This window comes from Harpia harpyja, chromosome 4, assembly GCF_026419915.1.
Source record: "Harpia harpyja isolate bHarHar1 chromosome 4, bHarHar1 primary haplotype, whole genome shotgun sequence".
Classification (NCBI taxonomy): domain Eukaryota; kingdom Metazoa; phylum Chordata; class Aves; order Accipitriformes; family Accipitridae; genus Harpia; species Harpia harpyja.
This window is the reverse complement of record NC_068943.1, coordinates 6,761,619-6,781,333: the sequence shown is the minus strand read 5'-3', so window position 1 is coordinate 6,781,333 and position 19,715 is coordinate 6,761,619. Positions and strand designations below refer to the sequence as shown.

General features: G+C 38.5%; 1 protein-coding gene across 9 annotated transcripts in view; it reads right to left on the bottom strand.

Moving 5' to 3' along the window:
* The window catches only part of ABCC4 (ATP binding cassette subfamily C member 4), a 154,980-nt gene that overhangs the window by 52,571 nt on the left and 82,694 nt on the right, over positions 1-19,715 (bottom strand). For 8 of the 9 annotated variants that reach the window (XM_052785773.1, XM_052785771.1, XM_052785774.1 and 5 more), the window contains one exon: positions 15,464-15,543. In XM_052785773.1, coding sequence (XP_052641733.1) covers positions 15,464-15,543 — 80 coding nt within the window. Of the gene's footprint in view, positions 1-8,948; positions 10,370-15,463; positions 15,544-19,715 lie in introns of those variants that run through there. The other variant, XM_052785777.1, reaches the window with a different exon arrangement.

Below are 19,715 nucleotides of genomic sequence, written 5' to 3'. Positions count from 1 at the left end.
TGAAAGAAGAATCTCCCACTCAGAGACTGCACGTACTCTATCCCTAGAGTACAGAAAAGCACGTGCTGTTTCTATTGGGAGTCATCCTCTAGCTTGCAAGAGTCCTGAGAGACTTCCCTCATGCTTCGGTCAGTCACTCCATTCACTGTGGCTTCTTCTTCCTCAAGAAATCTCCTGTCTTACTGGAGCAAGCATACCCTCCTATAACCCTCTGGGGAAGTGAGTGCTCTGATCAGCACATTCACTTGCGAAACGTGCTTTCCCTTCGTCTTCTGGTGACCTACATATTCGTAATTCTTACAGGTGCTGAGAGTGATATCTTGGAGTTTGTAATCTCAAACAGGTCTTGATCTAGGAAGGACAAGGTATTTTTGTACCACAACCACACAATAGAAAAGCATTTGATGTGAGGTAAAGAAACAATAAGAAAAAAACAAAAATCTGGAAAAACATGGGAATTACAAGCTATAAGCCATACATATATCACAAGCTATAAGCCTTTCCCTTTGTTGCAGAAACTATAGCATTTATATTGTGTTAGAAATCTTACAACAAATCGCAAGCCATTTGAAGTCATTTAATAAACTTGACAGGACAAAAATGCAAAAGCAAGATTTAGAGTTCAAGATGTCTCATAAGAATGTCTACCCTTCCATATCAGTTACACCCTGAGCTCGATATTTCATGTTTGGCTTAAGTGCTTGAAGAAGGCACCTGGCTTTCATGTAGAACCCCATTTTGAACCCCTCAGGTCTTCTGGCACTTTGCTCCAGGGGGTACTTAAGAGTCCTTTATCTCCTTGTGAACGTACCTATAAAATACCTCTCTGTCTTCTCTCTAGTGAGCTCAACAGAGTCAGATCTTTGAGGTGTTCCATTTTCTTCCATAATTCAAGAAGTTTTGTGGTTTTTTGGTTTTGTTTTTAAATGGACCTTACAGTGTATTTCAGCAACTCTTATAAAATATAAGCGTAAGAGGTATCATGCAGTTGTGCGTCTGTGTAAGTTCCTAGTGTGATTTGTGATGCCAAGTCATCCACACGGGTATGACAGCTATGATACAGGACCTACTACCATAGGAATCACACCATTCTGGACTTGCAGCTGGTGACCTGGTAGGATCTCTAATGAACGAGTGGAGCCCAAGGGATGGGATCTGAGAATCAGAAACCTGAATGTGGGAGTTTACATGCGACCTACATCATGAAACTCCTGCCCTAGTTTAGAAGTTTAGAAAGTGATTCATCTAACCTTTCAGTGGATACCTAGTGACCCTATAGTTGAATATTTCTCTAGAGTCCACTAACCACATTGACTAGATGCCCTCTGACTACAGCAAAGTAAGCATCTAAAGCCCAACAAGCAGATACCTAAATTTTCATGACTGAATCTGCAGTCAAATCCCACCCAAGAACTACAGTGTTCCAGGACCAGTTTATACCAATATTTAAGCAGAAGTCAAACACACCTATCCTGCCCCTGCCCCCAACTCCTGTTCCCTGGACCCCAACATGCACTCCCAAGGCTTATATTAGCTCATGGACAGTGCCATGAAGCCATACGAATTTCATAATAGCAACGGTACATATCCTGGATTTCAAGTTTCAACCTTAAGTGCATTAACTTAGGACACTCTCAGTCAGGCTGTGCCATCTGAAGAAAAGCCAGGTCAAGAAACTACAAAACCCCACTCTGTTCGTACTTGCTTGGCATCACCCTTCCTCCTCCTCCTCCCCTCCCCCTGACTAAAATTATTTCCTCATAGGCTCTGCCAAATAACTGCATGCACAATCAATCCCTAATCCAGTTCTGACATCTTCTTTTTCCTCAAACGCTTTTATTTTTTTTTTTAAACTTGCTTTTTCAAACCAGCCTGTTTGGACTGACTGTCCTGCAGCTCTGTTAAAGCACAACTACACAGGTGGCTGGTCACACTGGCACACCAGAGGACAAGCTTGCCTGGGGAGAAGACATTGCAATGAGCAGATCAGAGCGATAAACACTTCACTCAAGCCAGCTGCATCCAGAGCAGCATATTGAACCACATCGTAGATTTTTGTGTTTTTTCTCCTTTATTACAAAAAACCAAAGAAACATTCAAATAGAAACCCTTTACCTTTGTACCATAATCCTAGTACATAAACAGCTCTACTTCATTTTACTCTGAGTGGCCGAGTTGAGGCGTGTAATCTTGTCTTTAAACTAACTTTTTAATAAAATTTATGGGTTTTCTTTTGGAACTGGTTAAAAAAGTACATATGGCTGTTTATACTATTGCTTGCATCAAACTGTCAGGAACAGATTTGTCTTGATAGAAAAAGCAATGAAGACTTATGAGTATAGGAGAAAAAGTGTTGCACATAACTCCAACATTTAAAAGACATCTCAGACATCGTCCTTTTCTGAAGCAACCAGTGACAGCAATCTTTGACAGGAATGACAGCTCTCAGTCAGTGTTAATTCAGCTTTAGGAAAATGTGCATCCACTAGAAAATTGGGAGCATAAAGACAAGAAAACCAATGCACTGAGAGGGGGGAAAAAGGCACAGCTGGGAAAGAAATGAAAATTTTAATTTCAGATAAATTGAGTGAAAGAAAAAAGTAAGAACTAAATACTGCCAGCTCAAAAGCCTTCAAAACCAGCAAGCTGATCTTATCTTCTGTGAGATACCCTCTCCTCCTTGGAATCCTGCTATTTGCAATTAGTTGACAAGAGGTTACCTAACTAAATCCATGTCACTGCAAATGGACTGAATACATGTGCCAGACAGACCACAGAAATATATTCAGAATTCCCAATCATATCCTTAATGCTAGTACTTTCTATTTGTTCTTGTCTCTATAAGATAGACTTTCCGGATCATTTTTTTTCCAAGCGAACAAGCATATACTTAGCTTCTCAGGGCAAATGTTTTCTGTGTCTCCAACATGCTCATTCATTTGACTTGGCATGCATTCTGCCATTAAGTGAGAAGCCTTAATATTTGCTTGAGATCATGGCGAACTGTGTCCAATTGTGCTTCAACAAATGACCTTATAATAAAAACAGTGTTTTCTTTAATACACTGGCACTGCCACCATTCTGTTGTATTTAAACAGCATCCTATCATGAATAATCTCTTACCCTACAACAAGGGCTAGAACTAGGCTTTCTGGGCACCCTGGGCCAAGAGGCTTAACTATCTTATGCAGGTCTCGATCCCAATAGCAGTTCTCAAAAAACACAGTCCATATGTTATCTGAGACTTCCAGATATTGATGCTTTAGAAACAGATGCATAATCAAGCTCTGGACTTTGTGATTCTGCCAGACACTCAAAATACTCATCCTTTAAAACTCCGCATTACATTTCTACATCATAGAGAGGTTATTTTCTTTTTTATAATAAATTATCTTCACTCATCTAAGAAGTTAGCTGCCAGGGCCCTTTGGCCACAGTAGTAAGTTACTTCCAGCTAACACAGATTTTCCATGAAAAAACAAACTTTTATCAGAGCCAAAGCTATGTCCTCTACTTATGCATCTCTACATGCAGCTCCTGTTCATACCCACTCTACAGGGAAACCAATACCGTCACACAAAAAAGGACAGTGCTAAACACCCACTCTTGTAAACGTCTGTGGACAATGTATTTTTCTATTTATAAGCAGTAAAAACTCAAGGAGCACCTTTAATTTGATTTTCTCAAAAGCTTTTCTTCTATTGCACCTTGTGCCCACTAGGCACTTCTGCACAAGTGTTCTCAGTGATTTGGGCAGCAAGGAACAACTTTGCAATAAGGATCTATATAAAAGTGAGAGGTCCTCTTCCTGAAGTTATAGGGAGTTAGTTATAACTTTATTCTGATCTCCTTATAAAAATGATATAGGAAGTTAATACGTTTTGTTGTTCAGCAGTGCTAAGTTTGTCATCATCTCCTGTAAATGTTCACAGTCCCTGGCTATATTCTTACACTGTTGTTTTCCCATGAAAAAAAGGCACATACACAACAACTATTCACAAAAGCTATAGTGCTCTTTGTACCATGACAAATATGTTGTATCTTCCCGTGGAACACCTCAGATGCCAAGCAGAACTTTACATGGTACCTTGAGGAAACAGCATTAATCAGAGAGCGTAGAACATGCATACACACATGCTTTGCTTTCTCAACAGCTCTTGCCAGAACCTGCCTGAAACAATACAGGAAAACATCTAGCACTACCCAACCCTCCCAGAGTTACCCTTCTTCTCAGGTGGCGGAAAGCATCCCTTTCCATTATTATTATATTAATTTTATATATTAATTAATAAATCAATATTATTAATAAATTAATGTTATTAATTATCTAAATTAATATTATTATATTAATTTAGGGGTTTTGTGACTCCAATATCCCCCACCATCACCAAGTGTGGTCACTTTTTTGGCTGTTCCACTTGCTTTAAGATTTCCAGAGCAATGCTTTTTTCTCTCTCCTCTATCACTCTCTGCTGCCAAATAACCAATATTTTTAAAGGAAAATAAAGAATGGCTTGACAATTTCTGCTCCCCTCCTACCTCTTAGAAGCCATTTCCGAAACCTTTCCCCAGCTATGTAAGCCCAAGACAGCCCCACTGAGCACAGACCCTGATGAAATCAAAACATTTGATTCAACAATGGGTACTTTTCTCTTTAGTACTACTACAAATGGTTTATTTCCTACTTTGTTCTTTGCTCCTATCTTTAGCACTTTATCAGCAGAGGCTGATTCACCAAAACTTGTCCTCCGTCTTACCCCACTTACAACCCTTCTAAAAGCAGTTTTTCTTTCAGTGATAATTATTGCTTTCTTTCCATAGAAGGGGCACATATACATAGAACAAAATTAAAAAAAAAAAAAAATCAACAAATATCTCACTGCTTTCAGGCTATTAGATAGCAGGAGGCAGATCTTACAAGCCGATAGAAAATAACGCAAAAAAATGGACAGTAAAAGGACTGGGAAGAGATAGGCCTTTTGACACTCCCAGTACAAAACTGTGAATGCTGAGGTACTAAACAGGGAATGGGCCACAGAAAGCAGCCAGGTTCTCATGCTCTCTCCAAATAGCATCTCCTATTGCTACTGCTGGAGAAAGACCACTGGCCTAGACAGACCACCGCTATGACCCTGCATGGCATTATTTACTGTTCTTACGGTCTAGCACATTAACTTATTTGCTAAAATACTGTCTGCTGTTCCTGTGAGGAATTCCTCTGAGCTAATGATGATGTTGTTATAACCTTTTCATCCACGCTGTGCACATTTTTTCCCAGTTCTTCCAAATGTCTGGCAAAATTTTGCTTACCACAGATGCTGCTGCCCCATACATTGCAGTTTTGCAAACGCTGTCTTTGAGCTATATAGACTTTCCTGCCTCAGGCCTCTCGTCCTCATGGCCACAATGCCAGAGCAGCCCCGTGCCCTCCCCAGAATACCTCATTTTCAACTGCATGACCTTTTCTGCTCAGCCAAGTCTAATTGTTTTGCCAGAAGTCAATTCTGGGTCTTTCAGCAACTTTAAAAGCTTTGTGCTATATTTGAACTATGGGCTCTTCTGTTAAAAAGAGTATCAGTTCTTCAGTAACACAGCTCTTCAGCCTTAGAGCAATTACAAGCTTTTAAGCATTTTACTGTTTGTTCTTTTTTTTTTCTATTTAAAATACACTATTCATGTATTTATTTTTAGGTAGATTGAAGTACTACTCATATTTCTCTAAGTTCCACAGCGGCCCCTCTGCCCCAGTTAAACGGAAACTATGAAAAATATTAAGGACTACAGCGTCAGATATCCTAAGAAACAAAACTACCTTCTGTTCTTTTCTGGTCGCACTCTTTCATAGCAGATACGTAAAAAATGCTTTTTAGCCTGTCTCTGGGTTTTTTCCTAACTTCCCCAGAGCTTTGCCACTCTGATAAGGCTATAAAATTCTACTTTCCTATTCAAAATAAACTCAACTCATAATTCTTCAGTACTACATTCTATTCAGTGATCACTCAGCTCCACGAAGCTTAATAGCAGCCTGACGCTTTCAGCAACCTGTATTTTAACTCATCAGTACCAGCCTTTCACCACCACCACCCGGTTTCACCCAGTTCAGCCATTCTCTGTAGGTACAGAACCCATTGGCATCTGAAGAAGTAAAAAGAAACTTCCTTGGCAGAGAACAAACATTATTTACTGTGGTAAGTGCATGCTCATTCATAATTTATTACAAATATGCTCCAAGACCATCAGGAAGACTTTCGAGAAGTTTATTATCACAAATGATCAACAAAGACACACTTGCCAAAGTAACTGATACCAGGTCTGACCCCCCAAACCAGACTTTCTATCAGTGAGAGAAATGAAAAAATATTTTTCTCAGTATTATGTTATGTTTAACAGAAGGATGGACAACTGAATCAGGTACCAAAGCCAGCACGTTTTCAGTTTTAGAAGGGAAGATCTAAACCCAGTATTTTAGCATATGAATGACTTTCATAGTTAGAGAGCTCTGCTTATTTAAACGTTAGACTGATTTTAAAATCCAGTAACAAAAACAGAAAGAAAAAAGATTTAGGGACATGATTGTGGAAGAAAATGCAATTGCTCAGCATCCTGTTCTTCCACAGTGCAGGAATAGCTATTATTGAGCCCCTGAAAGAGCCTTTCTTAACACACAAATTTTTCCTATTTCAAGAGTGCAATCCAAATGAATCAATTTTTTTAAATTATATAAAACTATCCTGTAACATAGATGTAACACAAAGAGATATAAGCTTCCCAAAGACATGTGACATTCAGTTCCCAGCTGAACTCTCATCTTTTGCTGTATAAAACTGCCCACACTGCAGCCTCTACCTTTTGAAGAACAAACTTGTCTGGAGTTTTCAAATCAGCTGCAGAGTTCACCAAGCAGCCATGGTATCAGCTTCAGCAAGAAAAAAGTTCTTATGTTCTGCATGAGATGCAGACATAACCCTGGCAGCACATTTCTATGAGATGCAGCCTCTTTTTGCTAAAGATAATTCCTTGTCCCACATATTTGTTTTGGGCATAAATATGCATAGTGATTTAACACACACACACACGCCGGCTATATGGCTTAGTAATTCAAATTACCTCCAAGTTTCTCCTTCCTTCTTGAATCAAAAGTGCAATCTCCAGTCCTTTTGCCGAACAGTAAAATCCTCATTTGTTCGTAAGCACACATTGTCCTATCTATAGTATATCAGTAGTTTAAGGCAATCCAGAAGATTTGTACTTATCACCATTTGGAACAGGATTGTTACACTCTATGACTGACAGCAGAATTAAAAAGATTTCTAGCTACTGTGAAGTGTTAGAAATGTTAATGATCTTTAGAAGTCTTAAAAATAATCATCAGTTTGAGCTATAGATGTGAAAGGTTGCAATAATGCTTAAAAGGTCAGGTAAATACCTATAAATAATAACAATAAAAATTCCCACATTGGCACCAAAAGCAAAGATGGACCAAAAAAGAAAAGGAGAAAACTGCAGAACCTAAGTTCACTTACATCAGAGTATTTCTTTGCCCTCTTTCACAGTAAGAAAAGCAAACAAGAAAACGCCTTCCAACAGATATAAAGAGCCCCAGACGAATGGAATCTCTCTCTGGAACTTTTGCAAATGCCACCTTAACCAAAAGGGGAGAAATTTCCAAACCACACAGAACAGGGGCACATCACTGGACTTCCATACAACTATCCTGCTTTCTAGTAGCTGAAAATGTATTGAGAGTAATCTGATAAAACAGAGAAGGCAATCTGGAGAAAAGCCGATTTAAACCTGATTGAAATTTTGTATTTACAGGTTTCAGTCCCACATACCAAAATACTGCAAGCACAACTACATTTTTGTCTTCCTACCACTAAGCCACAATCTGCTCAAAATGTTAGAGAAATGAAGAGGAAGACTGCATCTCACAATGCTCACATGCTCCGGAAAAAGAAACAGAGAAGATAGAATTCCACTAAGTGAAATCCAGCTTTATTTTTCCAAGTACTATATTTAAAACACCAGTATTCCAAATTTCATTGAGAAAATGGAAAGAACAGCCCAGTGACAAAAGTGTTATCTACATTTACTATACAAATGGAGAAGTATAAAAACTAAAAGGAAAATAATTAAGAAGAACAAGAAAAGTGGGAAAGTAGCAAAGGAGACACAAGGAAGGAAAATGACAAAAAGGTAATAAAATAATACTGAGAAATGCGATTTCATCTTCTTTCCCATGTTAGATAAGGGGTTACATCTTCAATCTCATTAATACTAAGTAAATACAAACACTAAAATATAAAAAAGTTACATGACGTTCCCACACAAATTAAGTTTTGTTACTGCAATATCTGTTGCCCTGACGCTAATATGTGGAGAATGACACGCATATCTATTCTTATAAAAATTCTACATACGATGTAAATAGGAAAAAAAAAATGGGGTGAGGGAAAGGATTGGGCTGGATTACATATGACTGCTATAGTAAGAACAGACCTTTAGCCTTCCCTAGAAAACTGAGGCCCGTGTATAAACACGAATCTGCCTATTAGCAGTGACTCCAGACTTTACACATTTTATCCTATACGCATACCATCAATCTGAGTAAATACACAGTCCGTACGATGCAAGACACTCATCCTTACATTCAAAGGAATGCAATGACAGGTACAGAGTAAAGACGAGCAATAGCTTTGGCATAGATTATCTCCACTGCTGGTCACCATCAACAAGACTAATTGGCTACTGGGATTTAACAATCAAGGCATTCAAGGACAGAGAAATGAAAGGTCAATAAAGAACTGCATTATTTAGACAAGTGTCTGTGCTAAACTCACAGCACCTGCACGTTGGTCTTGGAGACACAAGTGCAACTCAAGCTTCCTCTTCCTCCTCAACCTCCCACCCCTCTATTTTGGGGGGGCTGGGGTGAGTGGGGGGGGGTGTGTGGGATGATGATGACCAGGCAGGCAGGATGGACAGCTTTTTGTTTGTTTGTTTGTTTTTAACAACACAGTGTATAACCCCTTTTTATTTCCAAGAAAATAGCAAAACTGAAAGCACATAAAAATATCAAATGACTATATCAGAAATTAGCTTTTTATCATAATGATCATTTCAACCTTTTCTGGAATTAGAGCTTCAAAAGTAACCAATGAAAAAATATATACCCTTACTATTTTTTTTGAAGTTTTTATTGGTCTTTCATTATGCACTAGCAAGATGCACTGCAGTATGCATCTTGGGAATGTACAGTTAGAACATCAGTTCCACAGAGAAAAAAGTTCCATGAGACTTCAGCAGTTAAGTGCCAACAGGCAACTGTTTTTAATTTATTTATTTTTTCATTTAAACCTCAGCACAGCTGCAGAATCTTGTGATCTACCCATCAAGCAAAACTAGCAGGATTCAGCAGAAGGGAAACCAAAAGGTGTCTCCCAAGATACAAGTCTGCTCTACGTATCAGGGTAAAGAGAATATGCTGACATTTAACATAGATCCCACCACTAGTTATTTTCTCACAACATATTTATGATCATATGCACACATGCAAACACCCAGAAAGAACTATTCTTTAATGAATAAAAATACCTCTTAAAACTCACACATGCATACATACAAAACCTGGCTAAACTGGAAAAACACAACACAACAAACCCCCCCAGAACCCCACCTCTTACAGAAATCACAAAATAACAACATCATTGTTAAACTAAAAGATCCTGGAATTCCTTCTACACACTTTCCCTGACATCTTCACACACTAAAATGCAGGGGTCAGTGGTACTGAAACAAGGAACGGCAGTTCCACTCTCGTGCACATACGAAAGCAAGTGACCCAAGCTATTATTCCAGTCTGAGGCACTTTTTGTTCCTAATATCCAGATGCAGCAGCTTTTTTTTCTTTCTTTCTTTTTTCTTTTCTTTTTTTTTCTTTTTTTTTTTTTTTTAAAGAAATGACTGTGGACACCTCCTTCACATTTTCCTTCAGCATTTTCACTTCATAAAGCTGCAGTCAATGTGTTTTGTGTGTGGTGAGAAGGGAATGGCACATTCAGTGGTGGTCTCAGCCACAGCCTACATTGGTGGCTCAAGTAGTCTCAGGATTAGGTCTTTGTGTGTGATGAAAGGATATGAAAAGTCAGTTATTTAAACTCAGTCAAGCTGTTGATTTTGGGGAGGAAAAAGGTTTTGCAATTCAGTTTTCCTCAATAAATCACTGCCCTTTTCCAAGGGCAGCTGCAGATAGTTCACATGTTCACAGTGTTCTCCAGAAACAAAACAGATCATGATTTTTTTTTCCCCTCAATCCAACATAGGGTAAGAAAGCAAAATGAAGGGGCCATCACATTGTTACTCAAATTCACTAGAAAATAAAGCAGAAAATCAACTCTGTTAACAGGTAGTAAGATCACCGAAGAAATAAAAGGGCAAGAAACTACAGACAAAAACATCCCTTTAGAATTTATCATAATAATTAACAAACCCAAAAGAAAGTCTGAAATTTACTTCACCATCCTATGTATTCAATCGGTTTATAGATATACTTTTCAACCAGTGGTTTATCTGTTTGGGAACTCATCCTGAGTCACCTGAGACCACAGTTTAAAGATGTTAAGCCTCTGCAGATCTATCTCAAGATTCAGGTACTAAAAACAAGCCTTTGACAAGCTCTCAAAAACATAGCATCCAGAATACTGGCCACTTAGGTATGTGCATAAAATACTATTAAATATATTGGATTCTTAACTCCTAGTACTTCCTCATTAAATTCTTCTATTCTACTCCTTGGCTGACCTTTTCCCAAATTGCTATGGTGTGTTTTATTAGTGCTGCATTGAGCTAGACATTGCTATGCATTTTAACATTTAAACTACAAGCCCCACATCTACCAGTGAAGTCCACATCAACAGAGCCTTCTACTCCCACAGAGCTTAAGGCAGGAGGAGGAACAACAGTTGGTTGTAACACTGAGTAAATCAGCTGGTATTTTCAGAGGAGCCTAAGAAATTAGTAACAAAATCCCAGTCATCTTAAATAGCTCCTGACTTCCTTAAGTCCCTTTGTACTTATTTATAGGATGATAAGGTTTGTACCAACTAAAGAAAGCATTTCTGCAATTATTTGCATTTGGGTAGCTCCTTGAGGCTGCTGTCAGGCCTGCCCTCTGATTAAACTAACAAATGCATAAATAAAGCATAGATATCTAAATGAAGAAGACGTTTAAATCCTCTGAGAAACTTTTAAAGCACTGTAATGGCCTTCACAGAAGTAGTCCTTTACCTGAGGAGACTGTAACTTAGTTGGAAAACACCTGCCAAAAATACGTAACTCAGGATAGGAAAAAGAAAGCGAGATGCAGAACCGAGGCTAAGGAGGCTAACAGTACTGAGGCAAGTAATTGAAAATATGCAAGCTCACAAACACACCCCCCGCCCCTATCTTCACCAAACAAATTCATTCAGCTTTTTGCCTATCTGAATCAACCTACAAACATGAAGTACTACCTGATTTTACAAACATATTTAGTGCCATATTTAGTAGGAATAACAAGTGCCAAAGTGAACATAGCATTGCTTTTTATTTTATTTTCTGGGAGAGCTGGTATGGAACCTTACGGCCAGCCAGAATCCACTACAGAAGATAAGGCCCAGGCCTGGACTACAGACTGTAAAGTTTATTTTTTACTTTAATGAGCTTTGAACTGGACTGTAAATGTACAATTAAAGATGTCTCAGCTGAAGGGCCTAACTTAACCTTCGGTTTCATTTCAGTTTGTATACTTCACATCTACCCACTGAGTTCTGCTCAACAGCCATGTAGTCAAACGTAGCCATAAATGTGTTCTCATACAAAAAAGAGACTTATTTTCTATTTATGAATCTTGTGGATACAGCAGTAATTTCTACAAAAAGACAGTCAACTGCACTAACATGATATGTCTCATATGCTGTTAAAATTCCTAAGTTAAGAAAGGAAAAAAAAAAAAAAAAAAAAAAAAAGACTGCCTCGTTCTAGTGAGGACTGCCCCTCCTGCCCCCAATCTCTCCAAAGATACATTGTGCTATATTTTGGTCCACTTAAAGTTTCCTGGCATCCTTTCTTTCTTTGGTTTTTAAACGCAGTGAGAGTTGCTACTTTGGGAGCTATTGCAGAGCAACAGCTTTGCAAAATCTGGCCAGGTTTTCAGAAGAATACATAAGGTCTATGATGCATTTTTGTGCTTGCCACATACCTTTTATTTTTGCTTTAACAAATAAGTGTACAGTAACTATTCACTGTCTTGAAGAGAACTGTTTCTTCTTCATTGACTCAATGGAAGATGTAAAAAAATTCAACTCTCTTAGTTCAAGGAATTAATTTTCATCCAGTATAGCTGTCTGTACTAATCATGCTCATTATGACTGTAGTGCAGTGTATAAATCTTATTAGGCACTCTAAAAAGAACATTATCAATTTTTAGCATTGCCTTAAAATCTGTACTCAGTGCAATTATGAAATTCTTGAAACTAGTAGATTTTAATTATTATTTATAGGTATTTAAATGGGCTCATATTGTAGTTTTTGGGTGTCCAATCACATTGTGTTTATTTGTGCAGAAATTATACACTCACTTGCCAATATAGTAAAAGGGTGGAATGTTTCACAATGATCCTCGCAATAACTCAGAAAAACGACCACTTCTTCAATGCAAATCCGCTCAAGAAAAGCTTCTACACACAAAGTAGAGATGAACCAGTTACTGCATTGTTTATTAAGTTTCACTTGATTCCTCCTGACAACCATTTAAACAATGAATGTTGGGAAATGTCTCTCAAAGAATCGACAACAATGGCTGGGATCAGAGCTTTTATATTTAGCTAATACTGTTTTTAGAAAGGAGAAAATATTTCTTCCTGAAGGGATTATAGGAAGTCTTATAAAAGACACCTGCAAACAAAACAAGTGACAAAAGATCTCTATCATAATTGATAACAGCTATCCTTTGTAAAAAATCTGTGCTTCTTCAGAAATAAATATATCTTTGCTACTGAATTTCAAAAGGCATCCACTAACCAACAAGCTTGCTGATCGAGAATAGTAAGTTTTAGAAAACCTGCCAAGAAGGAAGTGCTTTTGTCTTACGGATAGCAGTGCATTATTAATCAACAGTAAGTTCCTAAATTTTCTTTTCTGATGCCAAACAGAACAGGCGAGCTTTGAAACGTAGTATCTTTTTAATAGTGTACTGGACATGTAACATCTGCTTTATTTTTTGAAAAGGAAAACTTTTCACTTGAAATACATACTTCAGAATTTGACAAATTATTCAATAGGCAATTTAAAAGAAACACACAAAGTAATCAACATGAGGGGGAATGTTTACAAAACACGGTTTACAGTAGGAGCTTGAAAGAAGAAAACAATCACATCTAGAGCAACAGCCTTCATTCCTTCATCCCAGACCAGTTAAGTTTTGGTAAGAATATACTGCCTAAAGTATCTATAGGCTGGTCAAATAGCTAGGTTTTCCAATCTGCTAGTAAATGATTCGGTCCTCTGTATGTGCTGTGCATACAGGTTACCTCCCTCCTTAGCCTTCTTTTGGAGGAAACCAGATGGTTCCCTCAGAAAAAAAACAGTGTAATTCTCAAGACGGTTTGCTTCAGGGTCTGCTTCCAAAAGGAAGTATGGACAAGACCACACCAATTTTGGCTCCCTCTGCTTACGCAGACTTATCTAACACTTTCCCAGCAAATTTTGCATCCTCAGACAACCCCACATGCCTTTAAACCACATGCCAGGGCATGCAAAACACCCACTCAGTTTCTTGCTATAAAAACACCATGCAAGTGGGCTGCAACACAACTCTCACATTATTGTAAATGCACGGAACTAAGGAAAAGGGTTAATCATTTTATCTCAAGACCACAGGACCTAGAGGATGCTCTGGCCATGAGTGGTATGTAGTATGAACATACGCAGTGCAGTCTGCTGTAAAGGGGACAAACCTATGCAAATACAAACCCCTCTGCATTGTGCTTGGTCTAATGGCCGAGGAGCACTATGCAAGAGATGGGTTTGACTTTGTGGATGTAAATCCTACCCTAAGAGGAGAAGACAAGCATTGCAGGACAGCCTGAGCTTTCAGCCAAAAAGAAAGGCACAGATGTATTATTCCAAGAGAGCTGAAATAAAGAAAGATATTCTGTCTAATGAGACAGTTAATGAGACTGAAAAAAATTTGGAATCTGTATAAACAGTAGATAATGAGTAGTATATTACAGAAAGAAGTTTATATTGCACTTTCAGGATAGAATTTGTCAGGGCCTTAAAAGCCCATGAATTCAAAATCTTAATTATCCACTATAAGCATCTCCCTAACTCACAAAAAAACCCAATTGCTTTAATTGATAGGTAAAATACATCACCTTCCGTTCTTCCCAAAAATGACATGTGGCACTGTAATGCTTTGAAAAACAAACACACACCTCAACTTTAGCAACTTCACTAAACTAGGAAAAAGACTGTATCTTACGAAGTGTTTTTACTAATGTCTTGGAATATTTTTTTTTTCCTATTTTCAAGAGTTCAGCATTAACAACATGATTAAACTGCTCAACCTGAAATGTTTTTGGTTTATTTTTAAAGAAGTCAAAACAAGGTTTAGATCCTGAATAAGTTATCTCTAAGAGACGAAGTTAGCAATAGCACCTTAAGAAACATTTCTCCCTTGAGCATGACAGGTCTGATCCACTAAGTCATTTCTTTCTCTAGCCTCCACAATTCTGTGTATTCTGTTCTTTTCATACAGTACGATCATTTTTTTGGCAGCTTTATCCTTCTGCAATTTTTTTTACAAGTAGGATTAATAGCAACTGCAACAGAAAAATTACCTTGATGTCATATATAAACCTTTATCCTTTCATCATCATCAAAATCTCAGTGCTTTGTCCATCTTTCTTGTCTGCAGCAACTTATTTCACTTGTTCCTATTAAGGCTATTATATTCACCCTATTACTACTAATCTTTTCTTTGTAAATAGCCACACCTATTTTAATCCAAAATGGTGTGGTAAGCATTTGATTCTTTGTGGAAGTAGACACGTAATTAGGTTAATCTGTGCTATCTTTTCATATGAGTTGATTGTTTCTTTACTATGGACATATTTCTTATAACAGCAATAAGCTTGCCAGATTGCTTGGAGGCAAATCAGGAGCAATTTACCAAGCATGTAGCTACTATGAACTGAAATCTTGACATAATAGCAAGCTGTGTATAGCCACTCCTACCTGCCAGTTATTACTCATGTTAGCTTTCTACTGACACATTACATTTCAACCGCACCTTTCTTTCACAAACAAGTACTTTCATTCAACTCAGCTACAACTGTGACAAATAGCTGATCTTCACCAAAGCATACAGGAATCTAAAATCTGAATGCAGTGCAGAAGTCTTTGACAGTAGCAGCCAAATTACCTGCACGAAGTCCAAAAATGTCAATGGAAGCAAGTCATCCAGGTGGCCAATATCTTTGGAGAAACGATTTAAGATTCTTCCTACAGAAACAGGGTTGGAGAGGAAAAAGAAAAATAAAGTAAATATAATTCCTGAAAAGATCAAAATATCTTAAACACACCGTGTTTTACCACTTCAGTAATAATTAAAAGGAAACAGCTGGAATCTAAAGATAAAAAGACACTTTTTGAAACCACCGGGAAGGGAATCTTTTACAACCACTGCAGTATATTTTGAAGAAGAATACTTTTTTACAAATGCCTTTCACCCAAATATAAAACCTTTACTTAAAATGGGCTATGAAGATAATCATTCAATGGAATTTAACAGGTGAAACACACATGCTTTATATGCTCAACATGTGCAGGTAAAGGTTTACAGTTCAGACAAATTAATGCAAGTTTCATCAAGTCAAGTCAGCCAGAATCTGCTCCTATCCTTGACTGAAACTCACTAGTGCATGCGTGTCCTAGATAGATCATAATTGATCTAACTGATCCTTTTTAGTATTTCTGTTCCTACCCCTCCACCATTACACATGGATTCAAATTGCAGGTGTTTCGGAAATAAAATTTGTGATAGATTTGTGTTCGTGCAGCCTTACATTTATACTTATTCAAAACCTTGACAATACTGATCTTTATTAAAGCTAATAAAACAACTTTTAATCTGCTGTCAGCGAAGCATTTACACTTCTCGATTTTACCAAGTTCTACTTGGGTGAAAAAAAATCAGTTATAGCAAGAGTTCTTTAATAATTGAAGTCACGACGCTGCCACCCATAAGTGGATTAGTATCTTTCACTATTAATTGATACCTCTACTCACCAGGAAAGAAACGAAGCTAAGGATGGGAATCTGGCCTTTTCTAAGGTGTGTAATGCCCGTGCATGCATTCACATTGCTTTTTTATCTACATGTATCTTGATTCAATTATTACTTCTAACTGGTACAAACACATTCACTGCATTGGCAACAAAAGACTTTTTTTTTTCTTTTCAAAGGAGCTCATTAAACTGAAGGTAGTTAAGTTTAAGGTTTCCATGGAGTGCGTTGGAGACATAATTCAGAGATAAGAGCATTAACTGAAGTAACTTCTGTAGCAACCATCATTCTAGTTTTCTGTTCATGGCTGCCTTGGAATTACGAATTTTGTTGCATAATGTTGGATTTCTTTTTTTAAGGGAATTTTTGTTCCACACCAAGCACTATGCAAAACATCCTCTCCTCAGGCCTGGGACGCAACTCCAAAGAGATATACTGGTGGCGAACAGCTTGTTCTGCAGTACTTTACTACCAAAGGCAGTTACTTAGGCAGACAACAGTAGGATTCATCCTATTTTTAGGCTTTGCACACAGAGAGGAAGGGCAGCACAAGACTCCGCAAAATCTCTTTCATCTGTTTCTACTGGGAATGGCAGCTGGGGGTGTTCCCTTTCACTTAGTTCATGTTGGGGCAGATATATCAGAAGGAACTCCAAGGCAATTTTTTTTTTTTTTTAAAGTTTCCTTTTCCTGTGATTTCCTTACATGGAGACTGGTCGTGGAAGAGTGATCTAGCACTACTGCATGCCTGGCTTAGCTAAGACTTCTTAATATCTCAAAATACCACATTTCAGGTTATTTTCAAATGAAGCAAGACTTCATTGGCAAAGGAAAATCATTCAAAGAGGTTAAATGCTTCCTTCTGACAGGGCTTTCCTTAGTGGCCTGTCCAGGAGGGACAGAGTAGGGAAACAAGATGGCATAATGGATTGGGCTCAGGATATTAGCAATGTGTTCCCAGCTTTGCCACTTGTCTCCTGAGTGACCTCACTTTCTCTTACAGAGCGAAGGGCAGAGCAAGGGGAGGTGGCAGTGCCGAGCCCCTCCGTGAAACACTTTGAGACCCACCAATTGACAAGCTGTACATAAGGGCAAAGGATTATTCATTCCTGTAGCAAGCAAATCCCACCTTAATTGAGCCTTGGAATCCCCCTTTGGCTTTTAACCCCAACTAAATTTCATTTGCAGTGGTTTCAGACTGCAAAGGCCATCCCACGCAGCACTGCCAGGAGGCAGCAAGGCTACTCAGGCTGGCTACTTTCCATGCCCATAGTGCAGGTCAGGTCAAAGCTGGCACCTCCAGGAATCAAGCGATGCCTTCACGATCTCCCTCACCCCACAAACAGGTGGAAGACCACATCCAAACTTGTTCCTGGAAAAGTGCTGTGCTTACTCTCATTTTGTACAGTACGGACAAGGCCTTAAGGGGTAGAGGAGAGAGGCCATTACAAAACAGTTGCTGTTGAAAGTGATTTAACTCTTGGGTTGTTTCAGTTCCAGCAGTGGCTCAGAGTTCAGCTCTCGTTTCCCTCCCCTGAGATTTCTATTGAAGAATCACCCGTTAAAGTTGTTCAAGGAAGAATTTTGCAGATTTTGAGTCCGAGTTTTGGTTTTTTCCAGCAATTGTTTGAATAGAATAGAACAGAACAGAATAGAACAGGACAGAACATTTCAGTTGGAAGGGACCTACAACGATCATCTAGTCCAACTGCCTGACCAATTCAGGGCTGACCGAAAGTTAAAGCATGTTATTAAGGGCATTGTCCAAATGCCTCCTAAACACTGACAGGCTTGGGGCATCGACCCCCTCTCTAGGAAGCCTAGTCCAGTGTTCGACCACCTTCTCAGTAAAAAAACGCTCCCTTGTGTCCAGTCTAAACCTGCCCTGGAGCAGCTTTGGACCATTACCACAAGTCGTATCGCTGGATACCAGGGAGAAGAGATCAGCAGAAGGCTGTGACAACATCCAACCATTGCCTGAGAAAGTTTCAGTGAGAAACTTTAAAGGAAACTTTAAAGGAGAGCTTTAGGCTGCAAGCACGAGACAGATCTGTCCCAGCACTTTCAGGGGTAAAAAGCCAGCATAGATATAAACGAGAGCTGCAGAATACTTGCCTTCATCCTGCACACCAAGAGCGACTGTGGCAATGTTCTCCTTCACAGTAACATCTCTTCCAGTAAGGTTCTTTGAGGAACATAGTCATGAAGGAAAACTTACCTCACTTGAGCCGGCCTCGGTAGTCCTTTGGTCTTACTATCTCTTCCATATATCCACTAACCACCAACTACTCTAGTACCCACTGGTAATCGAGCTGCTAATTAATTGCCCAAACTGTATTTTTGGCGATTGCCTTATGAAATTGTCAAGTATAACAGTGTTTTTACAGACTGTGTTTTGACAGAGCTGCGAGCTGCCACCAGGAAAGTGGAAATTAATCTGACATTATCAATAAAACATGAATACATCTTTTAATCTGCCTAATCCTCTTAAAATGTAAATATATTAATTCTGTAAAATGACATGGACTAAAATACAAGTGAGCAAAAGAAATGGTATATCAAAAAGACAGACCTTGAAAACTGGAACCTTTTACAGTCCACCTGATACAAATAAACCAATTTAAACAGTGGGGACATGAGTCAGCCACTTCCCAAATAAACATACAAGTGAATCTCTGGTAGCAGAACTTCATTTTTTTTGAATTTTCAAGTTATTGAAAACAATAATTTATGGTCTATTTAGTGTTTGGACAAAGTAATTCTGGAAAATGACACCTGAAGTCATTAAGCCTAGGAAAATACCTTGCTTCTTGCTAAGAGGTCCACATCTCCCTTTTGTAATGTTAATCCAGTGACCATTAATGCTTTCCTACTGCTAAAAGCAAGCGACAAAGCCACAAGCGCTAGCCCTATTTTTGTTGTTGCTGGTTTTCAATGATATTATCCCAGTGACCGTATAAGAGAAAACACAGGCCTGCAGATGTATTTCAGATCCTGTTCATATGGATATAACTGAACCGGCATTTTAGTCAGCACATCCTACGCAGAAGCAAGCTATGGTAACCCACAAAAGCAAGCAAGTTCCCTCACCGTATACCAGAGAGCGCAAAGCACCTCCAAACAGAAGTGCTATGCTTTGGAAATATCTGCAAAATGCCCCATAGCCATCATGATATTGCATCCAGAGCAATTGCTACATTTATAAGGATGTCTACAAGTAAATAAGGCCTATTTCGCAAGGTATGAAGAAACAACTGTTTCCACTTACTGGAAGCACAGTAAATCAGTGGATTGCTTATGCATCATTAAGCATGCAAGAAAAAACATTCCAGAAATGGAAGTTAAAGTAGCCATTTTGAGTCAGGACTCAAAATGCTTACAGTTATGAC